This window comes from Phocoena sinus, chromosome 16 (assembly GCF_008692025.1).
Source record: "Phocoena sinus isolate mPhoSin1 chromosome 16, mPhoSin1.pri, whole genome shotgun sequence".
NCBI classification, from domain to species: Eukaryota; Metazoa; Chordata; class Mammalia; order Artiodactyla; family Phocoenidae; genus Phocoena; species Phocoena sinus.
In genome coordinates this window covers 37,689,206-37,708,111 of record NC_045778.1, presented here as the reverse complement: position 1 = coordinate 37,708,111, position 18,906 = coordinate 37,689,206, and the positions used below count along the sequence as shown (strand labels likewise).

The 18,906-nt window shown below is 42.9% G+C and overlaps 2 protein-coding genes across 10 annotated transcripts in view; one reads left to right on the top strand and one right to left on the bottom strand.

Annotated features, from left to right (window-relative positions):
• The window catches only part of ARHGAP22 (Rho GTPase activating protein 22), a 219,865-nt gene extending 214,646 nt beyond the window's left edge, over nucleotides 1-5,219 (top strand). For all 7 annotated transcript variants that reach the window (XM_032607461.1, XM_032607457.1, XM_032607458.1 and 4 more), the window contains one exon: nucleotides 4,677-5,219. In XM_032607461.1, the coding sequence (XP_032463352.1) occupies nucleotides 4,677-4,905 (229 nt within the window). In that variant the 3' untranslated portion in view covers nucleotides 4,906-5,219. The remainder of the gene's footprint in view (nucleotides 1-4,676) is intronic.
• A 9,643-nt stretch (nucleotides 5,220-14,862) lies between these two features.
• MAPK8 (mitogen-activated protein kinase 8) overlaps nucleotides 14,863-18,906 on the bottom strand; it is a 119,875-nt gene continuing 115,831 nt past the window's right edge. For 2 of the 3 annotated variants that reach the window (XM_032607465.1, XM_032607467.1), the window contains one exon: nucleotides 14,863-17,650. In XM_032607465.1, coding sequence (XP_032463356.1) covers nucleotides 17,505-17,650 — 146 coding nt within the window. In that variant the 3' untranslated portion in view covers nucleotides 14,863-17,504. Of the gene's footprint in view, nucleotides 17,656-18,906 lie in introns of all 3 variants that reach the window. The other variant, XM_032607466.1, reaches the window with a different exon arrangement.

Below are 18,906 nucleotides of genomic sequence, written 5' to 3'. Positions count from 1 at the left end.
TCTTGTTCTGCTGGCAGCTGTCTTCTGGGCACCTGGGGAGTGTCAGGTGTGTGCAGTCCCTGTGTTCACGGCAGGAAGATGGCAGGAAAGGGGCCGTGAGGGCAGCAGCCCCTCCGTGGGGGAAGTCACAGCAGGCAATGTCAGAGCCAGGACTTGAAGGACCGATAGGACTGAGCTGAGCAAGGAGGAGAAAGGACACAGTGTGAGTAAAACTCCAGAGTTTAAAGTTGTGGAGAAAACCCACAGTGTAAGCACCGGGTTGGAATTTACCAGGCAGAGGTAATGGCAGGAGCTCCCTGCAGACTCACTGCAAGGTGATTACTGCTGAAGATAAGCTCAGAGTGTACAGGAAGTGTTACTCGGCAGACACTGAGGGCAGCCTCAGAGGGGGTCAGGATCAACATCTCACTTTCTTGGCTGTTTGTGGAGCTGACTTGAGCTTCTAGATCTTTCACCTTGGAGGCTGGGGTTCTCAGGGGAAATGCAGTATTGTTGCCTGGCAGGCTATGGGTTCGAGTCCCTGCCCCACTGTGTACTGGCGGAGTGTCTGGGCAAGCTCTGAAAGCGTGGCGGAGTCGGGGTGGGGCAGGCGGCAAGGCGTTTTGGCAGGAGTGATGCTTTGATTTTATTGCCAGTGAGATGTGAAGCTGCTGGAAGACCTGGAGGACTTTGGTCACTTTGATGAGGTGCACTGACTGCTGTGCTCAGCAGCGCTTGACGAGGCAGACAAAGACCAGTTAGGAGGCCATGGCCATCTAGGTCAGACCTGTGGCTGGCATGGACCTACGGGGCAGCAGACAAGGTGGGAGAAGCAGCCAGATTCTGAGTGTGTTTGGGTTTTTCCAGTTGATCAGGTGTGGTGGTGAGAAAAAGAACTGACTTGAGACACACCATTTTTGTTTTGGCCGAGTATCTGGAAGAAGGTGGTCACTGAGCCGGGGAGACTGGGGCTATAGGAGGGTGACTTGGGGAAGGAGGGCAGGAGCTCAGCTGTGGGTCTGTTAAGCTGGAGATACTTATTAAGTTTCTGAGTGGACTTGAGGGCGATAAAGATTGAGGGTTGTCAGCACACTGAGTGCTTTAAGTGCTTCAAGTCTGAGGCTGGACAAGGTCCCTCAAGGAGTGGCGTGGAGGCTGTGCTCAGGAGCACCAAGGGGCAGGGAGGACCTGGCAAAGGAGGGCCCTGGACGGGAGGAGAAGCAGTGAAGGGGGCTCATGGGGGGGCCTGCTGCCCCTGCCTTGGGGAGGGTCTTCTGACATTATGCCCTGTGCTCCCCAGATGGGAGGCTGGGGTGAAGGCAGGCTTTCTCCCTTCTCCATGCTTTTTTTAATTGAAGTATAGTTAGTTTACAACATTGTGCTAATCTCTTCTGTACAGCAAAGTGATTCAGTTATACATATATTCTTTTTCATATTATTTTCCATTATGGTTTATCCCAGGATATTGAATATAGTTCCCCGTGCTATACAATAGAACCTCGTTGTCTACCCGTCCTATATATATAATAGTTTGCATCTGCTAATCCTGAACTCTGAATCCATCCCTCTCCCCACCGCCACCCCTCCCCCTTGGCAACCACAAGTCCATTCTCTATGTCTATGAGTCTGTTTCATAGATAAGTTCATTTGTGTCATACTTTAGATTCCACATATTCCACATATAAGTGATATCATATGATATTTTTCTTTCTCTGATTTGCTTCACTTAGTATGATAATCTCTAGGTCCATCAATATTGCTGCAAATAGCATGATTTCATTCTTTTTTATGGCTGAGTAATATTCCATTGTATATATATATATATATATATATATATATATATATATGTACCACATCTTCTTTATCCATTCATCTGTCGATGGACATTTAGGTTGTTTCCATGTCTTGGCTATTGTAAATAGTGCTGCTATGAACATAGGAATGCATGTGTATTTTTGAATTAGAGTTTTGTCTGGGTATATGCCCAGGAGTGGGATTGCTGGATCATATGGCAACTCTGTTTTTAGTTTTTTGAGGAACCTCCATACTGTTCTCCATAGTGGCTGCACCAACTTAACATTCCCACCAACCGTGTTAGAGGGTTCCCTTTTCTCCACACCCTCTTCAACATGTTATTTTTAGACTTTTTAGTGATGGCCATTCTGACCAGTGTGAGGTGGTACCTCACTGTAGTTTTGATTTGCATTTCTAAGAATTAGTGATAATGAGTATCTTTTCATGTGCCTATTGGCCATCTGTATGTCGTCTTTGGAGAAATGTCTATTTAGGTCTTCTGCCCATTTTTCAACTGGGTTGTTTGCTTTTTTGTTACTGAATTGTATGAGCTGTTTTGGAAATTAAGCCCTTGTCGGTCACATCATTTGCAAGTATTTTCTCCCATTCCATAGGTTGTCTTTCCGTTTTGTTTGTGGTTCCCTTTGCTGTGCAAAAGCTTATAAGTTTGATTAGGTCGCATTTGTTTATTTTTGCTTTTATTTCTGTTGCCTGGGAGACTGACCTAAGAAAACATTGTCATGACTTATGTCAGAGAACGTTTTGCCTATGTTCTTTTCTAGGAGTTTTATTTATGGTGTCACGTCTTAGGTCTTTAATCCATTTTGAGTTTATTTTTGTGTATAGTGTGGGAGTGTGTTCTAACTTCACTGATTTGCATGAGGCTGTCCAACTTTCCCAACACCACTTGCTAAAGAAACTGTCTTTTCCCCATCGTACATTCTTGCCTCCTCTGTCGAGGGTTATTTGACCATAGGTGTGTGGGTTTACTTCTGGGCTCTTTATTCTGTTCCATTGATTCATATGTCTGTTTTTGTGCCAATACCATGCTATTTTGATTACTCTAGCTTTGTAATATTGTCTTAAGTCTGGGAGTGCTATGCCTCCTGCTTTGTTTTTTTTCCTCAGGATTGCTTTGGCAATTCTGGGCCTTTCACAGTTCCATATAAATTTTAGGATTATTTGTTCTAGTTCTGTGAAAAATGTCATGGGTAATTTGACAGGGATTGCATCAAATCTGGAGATTGCTTTGGGTAGTATGACCATTTTAACAATATTCTTCCAATCCAAGAGCATGGGATATCCTTCCATTTCTTTGAATCACCTTCAATTTCCTTTATTATTAATGTTTTGTAGTTCTCAGCATATAAGTCTTTCACCACCTTGGTGAGATTTATTCGTAAGGTTTTTTGTTTTGTTTTTTCTGGATGCAATTTTAAAGGGGATTGTTTGTTTCATTGTTAGTATAAAGAAATGCAACCAATTTCTATATGTTAATCTTGTATCCTGCTACCTTGCTGAATTCGTTTATCAGTTCTAGTAGTTTTTGCGTGGAGTCTTTAGGGTTTTCTTTTTGCGGTACGCGAGCCTCTCACTGTTGTGGCCTCTCCCGTCGCGGAGCACAGGCTCTGGACGCGCAGGCTCAGCGGCCATGGCTCACGGGCCCAGCCGCTCTGCAGCATTTTCCCGGACCAGGGCACGAACCCGTGTCCCCTGCATCGGCAGGCAGACTCTCAACCACTGTGCCACCAGGGAAGCCCTAGGGTTTTCTATATATAGTATCATGTCATCTGCAAATAATAACTTTACCTCCTCCTCTCTACCAATTTGAATACCTTTTATTTCTTTTCCTTGTCTGATTGCTGTGTCTAGGACTTGCAGTACTATATCGAAGTAGTGAAAGTGGGCATCCTTCTCTTCTTCCAGACTTTAGCCCTTCTCCATGCTCTGTGTTCAGTGGTTGAGGGTGAAGGCCCAGGCCTCATCCTGGATGGGGCAGGGAATGGATATTTGCTTCAGGTACACCATGTGCCAGGTGGTATGCTGTGCACACATGGTCTCCTTGGTCCATTGTAGCTACAGTGCAAAGGTGGAAGGCCGTCCCCTGCATTTTCAGGGCGAGACACCAGGGCTCAGTGAAGTTTGAGTCCTGCCCACAGTCATGTGTCTTGTAGTCAGGTCGGTTCCTAGGAGCCAGGCGCAGCAAGTCCCTCATGTCTCACAGGAGTGGGTCCTCTGGTTGAAAAGATAGATGTGTTAACCTCTACAGAGGCCTGAGGTGTAGCTCTGTGGTAGCAAAAAGGAGCAGTAATGTGGGTTAGGAGCAGTAATGTGGGTTATATGCTGGGGAGGATCAAGAGAAGCTTCCCAGAGGCTGAGACATTTGGGCTCGGGTGTGAAGGCCGAGAGGGAACGCAAGATGAAGCGACAACCTGAACGGGGTTTCCTGTGAGTTGCTGTCTCTGCCTGAAGCTCAAGGGGTCTCGTAGAAGAGCAAACGTGAGGACAGTTTCCTGCTTCCCTCTCGGTGCAGGGCTCAGTCCTGTTCTCTGCCAGATGGCAGTCCATCCCTCAGCAGGACAGCTGGCTGTGAGGGGAGGGTAAGTGGTCTTCGTATTTGAGTGAGGACTCAGGGAGGTCCCTGGCCTCTAGTGCCGAAGGCTGAGGGGGGAGGGTCTCGGGGATGAGGCCCGCCCGACTGGCTTGGGGGAAAGCCCCAGGGTCTTGTGAGGAGATGCAGTCCGTGCGGCCTCACCCAGCACCGGGTCTGAGCCCGGACACATCCTTCCCCTGGTCCCAGGCCTTACCAGCTCCTTCGCCCCATCAAGTGCTGATAATGGAGTTTTCTTGGCAAACCCAGCAGGCCCAAGTCTAAAATGATGTCTGTCTTCTTGAATTTTAAGACTCGAAGAAGGTAGTGCCGACCTGAGGAAACGAACGTTACAGCTAGAAGAAGAACTAGACCAGGAAAAGAAAAAGTACACAATGCTGGAAATAAAGCTGAGGAACTCGGAGCGGGCACGGGAGGACGCAGAGAAGAGGAACCAGCTGCTGCAGAAGGAAATGGAGGAGTTTTTTTCAACCCTGGGAAGCCTGACTGCTGGGGCAAAAGGTGCCAGAGCACCAAAGTAAAGGAGTGGGGAGAGTTCTCTGCTGCTGCTCAGCTTGTCCTCCCTAACCTCCCGCGGCCTCGGGAGGAACCAGAGCCTCTGCAGCTTGGCCCTGGGCCTCAGTGGTGCCAGGAGGTCTGGTGCCAGCTGGAGAGAGCAGTCCTGACACCCCCTGTCGGGAGCCCAAGCCCTGCTCTGGAGCTGGATGCAGCTCTGAGTAGGGTATGGCAGGCGTCAGGGGGGACAGTCCCGTGGCTGCCAAAACAGGTGGCACCTGGGATCTGAGTAGCTCACCAGGACCTTTTTGCATTCTTTATTAAATCTGCCCTGAAAGCATGATGCCTGGATGCCTGACTCCTTCATGGGCATGCAAAGTGAGGGTACCAACTGACCTCTCCTGTTTCTCGCAGGGTTGGGAGTCCTCAAGGTGTCCCATGGGTGGAATGGCGTGGGGCCTTCAGAAGTGGGGTGCAAAGGTCCCAGAGGAGCTGTTGCCATGGTCATTGAAGCTGGACTTACCCACGTGTCTGTGCTCTCAGCTCCATCTTCTGTGCTCTGGGCAGGATGGCTTACCTCACTGCTTGCTCCCTCTCTGAGCCACCTGGGCCTCTGCAGCTTGTGTCAGGCCTTCCCCTGTAACCTGCCTTCCTTCCCTTGACTCTAGCTCTGCTCCAAAGCCAGAGCCTGTGAGTCAGAGCTCAGCAAGGGTGCTGCACTCCCTGCTTCTGCACCCCGGGAGTGTGCAGGGCGACAAGGTGTGCCTCTAAAGGAAAGGTGAGCCAAGGTGATAGGCAGTGCCTGTTCTCTGTCCCCCGGGTACAGACGCCTCAGACTGTGCCCATCTCCCTTGCAAATTCCCCTCGAGCTGGTGCTAACCCCTCTCCCTTCCCTGCCTGCTTACCTTCGTCCTCCAGTTCATCCTCAGACTTCAAGGCTCCACGGGGGTAAATCCTTCAAGAAAACCTTTCCGTGGCTGCCGCCACACACGGCCCAGGCCTGGGCCAGAGCTCCACAGCATGGGCCTTCAGGGGCACCAAAGAAGTCCCCTCTGAGCAGAGGGGACTGGCCTCTGGGGCACAGGCAGCGCTATAGCACCAGCATCACTTGCTCCTGCTCACGGTGTCCTTACCTATCACCCCTCACTACCCCAGCCGTAAACTGCAGTGGTTTTGAGCAGAGTGGGGTCAACAAAGTGCCCCAATTTCCGACTATCGTCTCTGGAGAAGTCATTCAGGCCCAACCACCCATCTACCTCGAGTCAGGTATAAACTATCATGTGATAGCAATCCTCTAAATGCCAGGGTCTCAGTGCTCCCAGAAGTCTGGCTCTGCACCATAAGGTGCAAGCCTACAGGCCCAGGCCAACTGGTAACTCTAATAGTGGTGAGGCAGGCCAATGACTGGTCTGCTGCTGGGTCACTTTTGGCCTCACCAGCCAAGAGGACAAGTGGCTGCCGAGGGCCTTCAGCATCACCAGCAGTCCGAGTTCTCTTGCAGAGCTCTGAGGGTGGGATGAGTGGAGAGCACTACCTGCCTCTGCTCCCAGGACCAGAGCCATCACAGCACTGGATGCTGGGTGACTTAGCTTTCCCAGAAGGTGAAATATTGCCTTCCTCTGTTCAAGGAGAAAGAAAATAATACGAAGTGACTGATTCCTCACAACAACTCAGTAACAAAGGAATTAGCTGCATGCTCCCCATTCAGAGGAGAAACTGAGGCTAGGAGGAGATTGGTGGGAACACCAGTGTATTTTATGGTCCTGAGTTCCCTCACCACAGCCCTGAAATTCTGCCGACTTTGACCTAGAGAGAAAATGCTGCCAGGCTATCAAAAGAGCAGAAAAGACCAAAGGGGTTTCACATGATGAAAGGGAGGCTGTCTTCTCTTAGTCGTTAATAGTGGCAAAGCTCAGCTTCTGGCCAGGTCCTTGCCCCAAACCAGCTCATGAGCGGCATCTGCCACCTGCTGGCAAAACTAAGACCTGCAAATGTGATTTTTCTCTGAAAATTAGCTGGCAATGAACGTCTACTGACGTTCTGCCCTCCAATTTCCATTTAACAGCACCCTCCATCCTATCTGTAAAACGTACTGACTTCTGCCTGTAAAGCACGCTGAGCACTGAGACTGGGGGGCTCTGGCCCAGTACCCTGTACTCATCTGCTTCATTCTCCCCAGCTGAGTTGCATTTACAGAACCTGTCCCCAAACCTGTGGATTCAAGTTGTACCTACTGTAATGACATCATTTAATATTTAGTAAGCCGATGCAACTAGAGATTATCATACTAAGTGAAGTAAGTCAGAAAGAGAAAGACAAATGTATGATATCACATATGGAATCTAAAATATGACACAAATGAACCTGTCTATGAAACAGAAACAGAATCACAGACATAGAGAACAGAGTGGTGGTTGCTAAGGGGTAGGGGGTTGGGGGAGGGATGGAGTGGGAGTTTGGGATTAGCAGATGCAAACTATTACATACAGAATGGATAAACAACAAGGTCCTACTGTCTAGCACAGGGAAATATATTCAATATCCTATGATAAACCATAATGGGAAAGAATATAAAAAAAGAATGTGTATGTGTGTGTGTGTATATATATATATATATATATATATATATATATATATACACACAACTGACTTTGCTGTACAGCAGTAATTAAAATAACATTGTACGTCAATTAAAACAATACATTTGAGAATGTGATGAAGCCTCTGGACCCTCTGAAGAAAAATAACCACATATACTAAAAATTCAGCTTTCAGAGACCTCTTGAAGCCTGTCACTAAATTCTGTAATCAGAGTTTAGAAATTAAGGGGTTAATAACAATAAATCCTTAAATTTTAAAATAATAAGTAAACCAATGAATTATAAGTGTGGAAAGACAGGGAATCAATTTTTTGAAAACCTACATGAATGCTCTCAGTAAAGGCAACTTACTAAAAATTGTCAAATTATGGATGAATCAACCACGCAATAGTGGAAAATTGAAAATCTAGGATTCTGCTCCCAAATTACTTCAAAAGTGTTTTAAAATTTGTGTTTGACTCTAAAGAAAAACTGGAAATTTTAAGTCTCATACTGAAAAAAAGGGAGTTGGCTTATTTTAAAAGACTGGCAAATGTCCCTTTTTTAAGAAGTTAGAATACAGTTTTAGGGATGTGTGTATATGAAAGAGAGGGAGAGACAGAAAAACAGAGGGAGAGATATTCTTTGTTTTACCTGGCTGGTGGAATAACAGACCAGGCATGAACCGTATTCACTCCACACAGTAAACGGGCTTCAGAATGGAGTCCACATATAACCAGGCTCCGTGATCTGTGGGCAATAAATGGAGTCAGTAACAATATCCCCCTCCTTTTGATGCAGGGCCCCAGCCCCCTGGAGAGTTCTCCCAGTATCCTACGTAGTTCCATCACAAAGGGACAGCAAGACGTGGCAGCAGCAGTGGTGGAGTAACTGTCATATCTACTTAGCTGGGAGCTGTCTCACATAAGACGCTGTCCCTTTGTAACAGAACTGAGACTGAAGGACAGGAAGGGGCAGTCATGCAACCAGACAGCTGCAGACAGAAGGAGAAGAGCTATAAAAGTTACATGAGTGCCAGCATCCTTGCTGGCATGGTGGGAGATGGACAGGGCTAGAATCAGGCAGGGGCCAGACCGTGTAGGGCCCTGTCTCCCATGGTAGAGTTATTTTTATTTGAAGGGATATAGGAAGGCATGCAAGTGCTTTAAATAAACAGACATGAATTGGCTTGCATTCAACAAGACTCCTTTGGCCCCTGGTGGACAGTGGATGGATTTGGGGGCAGGAGGGAGTAGCAGCAGCAGGGAATTTAGTCAGGGAACTACTGGTGTGGTCCAGGCCAAGTGGAGTAGTGTTGACAGGCCAGAAGCTAGACAGTAACGGACTGAAGACTGAATGAGAGGTGAAGGGAAGACACTGTGCCCAGACCAGTCTTTCCAGAAGTGCAGATGTGAATGGGAGCAGAGAAATAGGGTGGTAAAGTGGAGGGGGCAAGGGAGAGCTTTTAAAGAAGGGGATTACTAGAGCATGCTTGTATGCTGCCAAGAATGATCCAGCAGAGAGGGAGAGACTGGTGAGGAAGATAAGAAGGCAATAATGAGGAGAGGCAAGTCTGAAAAAAAGATAAGGAAAGTGGAGGGGTTGGCTTCGGAGAGAGGAGATAGGAAGATGGAGGACGGGGACACAGTTGAGGTAGGTTTATGGAAATGCATACCGAACTCTTTGAGAAGTCCTGAAAAATGATGAACATGCTTACCTTTATTTAGCAGCCCCAAATTTATGTGAACACAAAACGCTTTATTCACATATGATTTCTCAGGTAGTAGAGCACAGTGATTAGAGTGAAAACGGAGGCAGACTACCCAGATTCAGATCCTAGCCCCACTGCATTGTTGGCTGTGTAGCCCCGAGCAAGTTACTCAGCATCTCTGTGCCTCAGTTTGATCATATAATAGGAGGGGAGAGTAACAGTTCTTACCTCATAAAGTTGTTGTAAAAACTGTGAGCTCATACAGTCAAAGCACTTAAGTGCCTGGCATAGAGTAAGCTCTCCAAGAATACTGCTACTAATTCAATACAGAACTAGTGTTCAGTGCAACAAACTTGGGGCATCACTGCTAGGTACTGAGTCCTTGAAGGGTTTTAGGGAGGGCGGGAGCATGATAACCACTTTGGCAGCATGGTCTGTCCCTCCTCCACTTCCTCCTCCCTTTCTGGGCTCCATCAGCAGTCTCCTGGTACCTTCCCAGTTCCCTTCTTAATAACACCCTGGAGCATGACCTACCTCATTCTTTGCTGCACGCTGTCTCCCATTTGTCACTGCTCCCGGTGGAGGATTTGGTATTTAGTTCTCCAAGGCAGCTGGTAACAAATGCACGGGCCATATCAGAATCATCTTGGGAAGCTTGTAGAAAAACCATCCCCCTCATAGTTCTATTTCTATATCAGAATCACCTTCTCCCTCTAAACCCTTCTGAGAAAACAGAGCCATAAAGAGTTTAGGCAACTTGCTGTAGGTGAGGCAACTAGTGTGAAGCCAGGATTCTACTTTAGGTATCTGGTGTCAGAGCACATGCTCACATTACTACAGTAATTTCATAGTGCTGTATGCAGTTTCCTTATGCCAGATTTTGAAGGCAGTGAATACTGGATTTCAGAGGATAGAAACGGTATAGAAGATAGTCCTAGTCATTAGCTTACCCAGACCAATACTGATTGAATGCCTACTTCCCAGTCATCGTGATCTAGGAGTAAGACAGGCTCTTCCATCCAAGGGATTCCAAGGCGAAGCATCAGTAGATTAGCACACAGGATGCCCTCACAGAACAAAAGGAAAAGACATACAGCACGATGTTGTCTTGTATTCTCTGTGGAACAAAATGGGGAGTGCATGGACGAATAAATTAAAGGAAACATGCAATGGGGACGTGAAATAAAAAGTCCTTGCAGAGAAAGTTTATCAGAGGAGAAATTATCAAACGTGGGCCTTCACCAATGAGGATTTCAAATGGGCAAATGGCGGGAGTAATGTGCACAAAGATGTAAAGTATATGCCATGGAGGAGGTTCAGCTGGAATGAGCTGAATGGCAGGAATGATATATGAAATAGAATCAAAACAATGTTTAATTCTGCTTCTCAGAAAGAACAACAGCAACAACCCTCAATACTGATTTTGAGGCATGTCTCTCAAGTGAGAATTATTCTTACCAACCACATGAAAATTGGGACTACTAGCGATGAAGAAGATGACTTGGGGGTCAGCATGTATATAAGTTCTCAGATGGGGGACCACACAAAATTCCTCCCTTTCTCTGCAACATTTCTCCATTATCTTGAACCATTTCTATTCCTTTCCAAGGCTAAAGTCAACAATTATATTTGCTTTACACTAATTATTTTGATACAAGTACACGAAGTAGATCATTTCAGCAGCCCTGTGACGACAGACGAACCAGCACCAGGCTCAGCAAAGCTGAAACTTGTCCAAGATTGCCCACTCTCTCCACCAGGAACTCAGGCTAGTCTGGATCCATAGCATTCAGTAGATCCACCCTCTCCAGGACCTTGTCTCATCAAGGCACATGTGCTTTTAAATTCTCCCTTTTAACGTGTTCTGACCCCTCAGTCTACCCCTCAAGACATCGTCACGTTTCTTTATATTTCCTGCCAGCTTTTTGAAAGTACTGTTTTTACTACTGCTTCGCTACCCACTCAATCCTCAGCAATCACCACTATGCCCCCACCTGTCCGGGTAACTCTAACAGTCTTACTTATGTTACATCCAACAGGAATCCCCTACCTTTTCCCTCTGTCCACAAAATGACACTAGCGAAAATGGTGCACAGACCACACAAGGGGATGACGCAGACCTCACGAGGAAAGGGACTACAAGACTGGAGAGGTCTACAGGCAGTTAGGGAGCAATCTTTCCTTTCCTTCCACTCCTGAAATAGTAAGTGGCAAGCTGATGCCATACCTGAAGTGTGTTCTGTCATGAACCGTGATGTACAAACTCTAAAATACACTGAATATATTTTCCCTGTACAATCTCTTGTGTGCTGACCAACTGGCCCCAAATGCTAATCTTGGCAACTTCACTTATGTTATGGCAATCTGAGTCCCCAGTTTTCCATTCTCAATATGAACAAAGTATCTGGCTTCCCAGTCACCAATCTCCATGCCTCGTCTAACCAGACCTGATCCCACTGTCAGTGACCCTCGTAAAACAAAGGTGTGATCATATTAACTCCTCTTTCTCACAAACCAGTAGTTCCTACTGCCTTTAAAATGATGACAATTTCTTCAAAACGTTTCAATTCTGATCTTCAACTTTTCAGTCTTATCTCCCATCACATTCTCTCTTTACATTCACACCCCGCCAGACCATTCCTCACTCCTTGCCTTTCTCTTTACCTGGGAATACCCTTCCTCTCCAAAAATGCCTTTAAAAATATGCCTCCTCTGCGAAACCCTCATTTCCTCTAATCAGTCCTTCCCTGTGTCCCTTCAGCATGGTCTTTGTTCCTCACACAACACTTACTTCAATCAGGCTGCCTAGACTCTGAGTGTCATCCATTTTTAGATCACTCCTCACTTCCAGCTTCTAACATAGGGTCTTACACATATATGCACACATTAATTGATGGAATTAAATGAAATATATTACTAACTACCAAAGCAGGAAAAGAGACAACAGGATGTTGTAAATGAAATATGTTAGAAGTCTAACTTTACAGAGCATATTTGAAGTATCTTTTAGTTTCAAATGAAGTCCAAAGACATATTGGTGTATTAGCTATAAAAGCTAAATAAAAAAATTTCAAACCACAAAACCAGTACAAATCAATTTTCATTCACATAAAGTCAATGGACCTTTTGAGGAGCAACAGTAAAATAAATGTAGTACCTCAATTAACAAGAATGCATTACTTACTCCATTTTATTTGGTGTCACTAGGGTATTATGGCTGGGTGGAAATTAAATTAACTCAACACTCCACACGGATGTCTGCTCTTGCCACCCAGCCTATCACTGGAGGCCTCTTCCTTGACTGTGATGAGGCAGAGAGCACCAGGCTGGCAATCACATCAGCTGATGGAGCAGCAGTGGTCAGGCAGAAGCTCGGACCAGGCTATCCTTTCCTCAGAGCAGGGAAGCATGAATGCAGGCGAGGGGGGTGGGGCCCTCATGGATATGAGCGTTATCTGGAGCAAGAGTTGAGCAAGATGGAGGAGTGTCACCACATGGAGACTGAGCACATGCAGCGACAGACCCTGACACCCACATAGCAGCCTGCCCAGTGTAGGCAAAGAGAACACCTGCATGGCAAAGCTGGAAATGCGCTCAGAGCTGAAATCCTGGTTTGTTTTGAAACAGATCCTTTTAAAATACTTACTCTTGCCAAGTGGCCATGGTGGCTGCTCTCTCACATGGTTACAAAGAACTATAGGTTAAGGGCATTGAAGCAAATTCCCTTTTTAAAATAATGTTTCTCTAGCAAGTTCAAACACCAGAAAAGCAAGAGTAGGTAAACGAGAAAACCAGGGTGATAGTTTAGCCTCTTCACAGTTTGTATAAAATCCAAATCTAAGAGACCTGCCCTAGTACCCCTTTGATCTCAATCCATAGGAAATCTTAAAATTGCCCAGAAAAACTTTTTATCAAAAATTTATATTTTGTTTTCAATGAAAAACTCTTAATTTCATAATTTTCATATCACTTTTTTCTTTTTTATTTAAAATATTATAACCAATTAACATACTAGATAACATTGTTTACATTCCAGTGGTGCATGTTTAATGACTAGGGCATGAATGATTAAAAACCACAATAATTATCTCAGCATTCCCTACAAAGTGCCCCATTTGTTTTGTCTAGAGGAGGGGAGAGGAGAGGGAATGGAACACAGGGAAGAGAGAGGAAATGAAAGAAGGAATGGCATCATATAGGGAGAAAAGCAAATGTCAATTATGGTACTTGGGTTTCAGGTTTCAAAACCTGTTGAACAGGATAAACTATAATGAGAAAATAGATGTCACAGTCCAGGTAGACAGCTAGTTCAGTTTAACTTCATCATTCAGCTAAAAGATTAAGAGCTTCTCAAAAATATACCAAATATCGGGCCTACAAAAGTAATTTATTTCTTCGTAAAATTTACTAAGATTTATTCCTTTTGTAAAATGTAAAGGATGGACTGATATCACGAGCAGGTTTCTACTTACAAAAACAGACAGTAATTATGTCCAACGAGCACATCTAACACCATACTCCAAGATACACAGTGAAAGATTTTACAGGTGAGTCTCTCTTACCGATGCAAGGTATATATTTTACATACTTACTGGTATTGTGTCGACACTGGCTATGAAGTATTTAACACACAATTTATAATTCACTCAGTGAAGATCTAACAGTTAAGGGCAACCGCTTACTTGAGAAAGCATAGAAATTAGTGTGAGGTAGTTCAATAAAAACCTAGTTAATTTGTAAGTTATCGTGAGAAAAAAACATTGTGCAAAACTAATCCACAGGTAGTATTTCTCAGAAGTTTCAGTAACAGAGAATCTAAATTAGAATGGCCAGAATGCGTTACTCTTACTAGACTCTCCTTAAGAGCACTTAACTAAGAGCAGTTAGTTTGAAATTAATTAGGACTTTTGTTTTCCTTACCAGTTTTTCTAATCGTACCCCAAACTACACATTTCTGCTTCATGCCCTTATACATCTTCATCTTGCTTGCTATTAAGGAAAAATTAGTTTCCTCTGATTCGGGAAAAAACCTAAGAGAGATCAGTAGAAACACAATGTATACTAAAATGTAAAGGATCCGGAGGCAACAATTTAAGAGGTCTGCTAATGACAGAAACAGTAGTGTTTGGTTTTTTCTACCGGTTAAGAGTTTACTGGGGTCATGGGGCATCATGCATTCACTATACAGCTAATGTGTGACTAATGAACAACATTCACAAACAAACCACAACAGTATTTTTGAAAATAGACTATGTTTTTACCTCAAAATGTTGTACAGGCTTGTGCCTAGGCAACAATGAGTAGTTACATCTTCATAGTGTAGCACATACTGGCCGAGAGTGTATACCAAGTCTTATCTGTAACCCCAAACGGCTTCACTTGCCTGCTGCTGATTTCACTATCAGATCATCCATGTCCTCTTCACCTTTACCTTTTTAGACAACACGGCAGGATTAGCATGGAACAAAATAATGAAAGGGCTTATGAGAAAGTCTGCTGCTTTACATATAATCAAGCTTCTTGATATCGTTAAGGGGTTTGTACGGCAGCCTTTTCACTTAAGAGGCTGGCATTTCCCTTAGGAAGTCTGGTGTGAATGCACTGCACCTTTACCAACTCGGAAGAGTGCCTACCAGGAACAATCAGCAGCCGAGGGTGTGCAACAAAATGAGAACTGTTCCGCAAACAGTATGAAGAGTTGAGATGCTTTGTTTATGTCTATTATAATTAAGCAATCCCAACAACACAATCATTTAACAAATAGTTTATGTTAGAGGGTAACAGAACAGTAACCAGGAAGAAATATGTAGAAAGAATTATTGTCTCTTTCCTAACCTATAAAGTTAAACAATATATCTTGGTCAAAGTAATTTTCTGACAGTAAGACCATGGGTATATTAAGTATATAAAGTTGAAAAAACAAAGTTATAAGATAAGCAAAGTGGCTTTACGTAAGTACTGCTTGACAGAAATCTTATTTGTAAATTTCTTTAAAAAATGTTTAAGATGTTTTTAAAGGTTCAAAAGTAAAATACAAAGAGCTAGCACATTTTTAATTTAATACAGTTAAGAGAAGAGGGAAGGTTGTATTTAGCTATTGCATTTTTAAAAACCCAGGACACGCAACACTTAGTTTTCAGGATATAACAAGTATTTTAGTCTACGTGACTAATAAGAGTTGATTTTCTCTGATCAACTGAAACATGCTGGTTGGCAAGTGGGAGCTGGCATTTACAACAAACAATACTGTAACAACACTTGGTTTTCCTTGCTTAACCAAAATCTGTATCAAGAGATGGCTTATCAGCGAGGAAACAGAAAATAAGGGAATCTTCTGAGAGCATGTCAGTTGTTAAAGTGCAATAGTGAAATAATCTATCCTATAGAAATAAAGCTAGTTAACTGTCAAACTAATAAAAACTAGGAACACACTCATGCTCAGATTTCTTCTGAAATTGTAAATCCAATCCTGTTTCTACAATTCAAGAGGTGTTACAGTCTTAAAACTTTAATTTGCCTAATTAATGCACCCTGTCATATCAGTAGAAAAGGGGTTAATAAAAAGGCTGCCAACTTCAAAAGAGGCTAGAAATCATCACTTTAAACCATCAAAGACAAACTTACTATTTCAAAGCATATAAAATGGCTATTAATGTATTTTAATCCTAAATACTGCACATTAACAATGACCTAAAATACCTTACTCAAAACGAATTCTGCACTGAATATATGAATAACATGCCAAGTGGACTTTCAGATGCTGCACGTTGAGCCGCACCAGTTCTTGCTCCTGCTGGTCATTAATTCCATTGGGCTTTCTGCCTAGAACCTTTAGCTTACTTAAGTATGCATTTCCCAGTTCATTACATGAAATGCCTCTTGTTCCAAAAATAACAAAAAGTGCCTGGGGCATTACAGACAACGTATTTCAGATATAATGAGACTTCAATGACATTTTACTTAAGAAAAATTCAGTTATAGAGAAATAATTCTGCAGATATAAAATGTAAACAGTTAACATACAACTGTCAGGAGCAGCACCATTCTTACACTGTTCAACATCCACATTGTGTGTTTTATTGAAAATCAGGTATAAAAAAATTAAAGACTCAGACTAAATAACCACCAATTATGCCTGCTCTACTCAATGTGAAGAAACAGTCCTTAGAAAATGATACCCTATATATGGCTGTGTGCTACTATTTTCAGATGAACGGTATATTGCTCATTTTATACATCACCTACAGAAATCTAAGTAGGCTTTGGAACCTCCCAACAGCTAGTATAAATATGATTATGCCACAGGTAGAATCAAATGGCCAAAACACCCTGAGAAACTGGTGCTCCAAACTGACTGACACTCTAGAAACCAAATAGGTCCAAGGGCCCGAGGCTGCAGGAAAGAGAAAGACCAGACTCTAAATCATTGCTGGGGACCTACAGCCTGAGTAGATTAACTCAGTGTATATAAAAACAGGCTCATAGCTAGTAAAGGTGAACCATCTGTTTATTTCCATTGAAATGTATTATTCATGAAGTATCCTCTTGACTTTACGTGATTCATAAGCTTTGAGCATGCCACAAATTTGCAGAAAACACCATATTCTCTTACTTTACTTTTGGTGGGTAGGATGGGGATAGAGGGTGGTGGTAGATAGCCCAACATCTTCAAAGACATGCTCTGAGTTACTCTACCATTTAGATGATGGGGCTTTTGCCAAAATTCATGTAGGATTACCTACCAATTGTTGTAACTAAATTAGAATTGGCAAGTAGCAAATATTGGAGGTTTTTTTTTTAACACGTTCATCATTTACAGTAGTTATTCCTGAATATAACTGGCTACAGGTTATTTTCCCTCACTCCTCTGGGGTTATTTCATTGATAAGCACATAACCCTAAAGGATAGCATCATGAACAAAACATTTGAATAAATTCTAATAAAAAAAACTATAAAAATCTTAAATAATTCATGATATAGGCAAGTCACCACATAATAGTTGCTTTGATAACAAAATCTTACAAATTCAGTAAAAAAAAAATCAGCAGCATAAGATAAAGCAATATGCAAAAATTTTAAACCATGATAAAATAATTAGGTTTACATTATACAGTTAATTACAGCAAAAATACAGTTTTGTTGCTGTTTTAAAAACACAACTTAAGTTTTAAATTACATCACTTGAAATTAAGGAAAAAAACTACTTTACTACAAAATGAATTCTATGTTTTTGAAAAATCACCTCGAAAATAAGACCACTGAATTGTTTTCAAAGTAGTTCTATCAATGACTAAACAACTCCCCAACCCTCCCACCCCCACAAGGCCCAAGTAGTCATCTACAGCAGCCCAGAGGTCCAGCTGATGCTTCTAGACTGCTGTCTGTATCCGAGGCCAAAGTCGGATCTGTTGACATTGAAGACACATCATTGACAGACGATGATGACGATGGATGCTGAGAGCCATTGATCACTGCTGCACCTGTGCTATGAGAAACAAAACAGCAAATCAGTTTGCAGACAGAGTTGCAGACCGAGCTACTTGTACTGTACTGACCACCTCTAGTGGTCAATAATTTTTCTTTGGTTTTAAAAGGCTTCACTAAAAATAATCACAAGTGATATTCAACACAACACTAACAAACACTTTTCACTGCTAGCTACGAGGTAAGAATTCTGAAAACGTCTGGTAACCTGTCCTTTCTACTAATTTGGTTTTTCATTTTCAGTTCAGGACAAGAATTATTAAGTCCAAGCCATAGTTAGAAATGGTCCTACGGGAAGACTCATGAATTGGCTTCAGACTGTGTGTGAATAACACTTAATAATACATGCAAAACTGTCTGCATTGCATTTTGTTGGAGAGAGAATCTCAAAGGAATGTATGACTCAAAGAGTTAAAAACTACTGCCCTAATAAATGTAAATTGGTGCAGCCACTGTGGAAAACAGTATGGAGGTTCCTCAAAAAACTAAAAAGAGAATTGCCATATGATCCAGCAATCCCACTCTTGGGCATATATCCAGACAAAAACTATACTTTGAAAAGATACATATACCCCAATGTTCACTGAAGCGCTATTTAAACAGCCAAAACGTGGAAGCAACCTGTATGTCCAACGACAGATGAATGGATAATGAAGATTGTGGTACATATATATACAATGGAATACTACTCAGCCATAAAAAATAACAAAATAATGCACAGTTGCAGCAACGTGGATGGACCCAGAGCTTACCATTACTAAGTGAAGTAAGTCAGAAAGAGAAAGACAAATAACATATTGATATAAACTTATATGTGGAATCTAAAATATGACACAAATGAACTTATCTATGAAACAGAAACAGACTTACATAGAGAACAGACTTATGGTTGCCAAGCAGGAGGGGGTGGTGGGGGAGGGATGGATTGGGAGTTTGGGATTAGCAGATGCGAACTATTGTATATATGTATAACTGAATCACTTTGCTGTACACCAGAAACTAATGTAATGTTGTAAATCAACTATACTTCAATAAAATAATTTTTAAAAAAAACTACTGCCCTAATAAAAAATGCTCTATGATATCTTCTCACTGTAAAGTCCAAACAATCCTTCTGGTACATCTTGTTTTAAAGCAAAAGCCAAGACGAAGATTAAAATCATTTTATTCAATGGATCCTCAGTTCAACTGCCCCATTTGGTTACGTGACTTGCCGAGCCACACAAGTGCCCCAGTTAGGTAAACTCAGGTC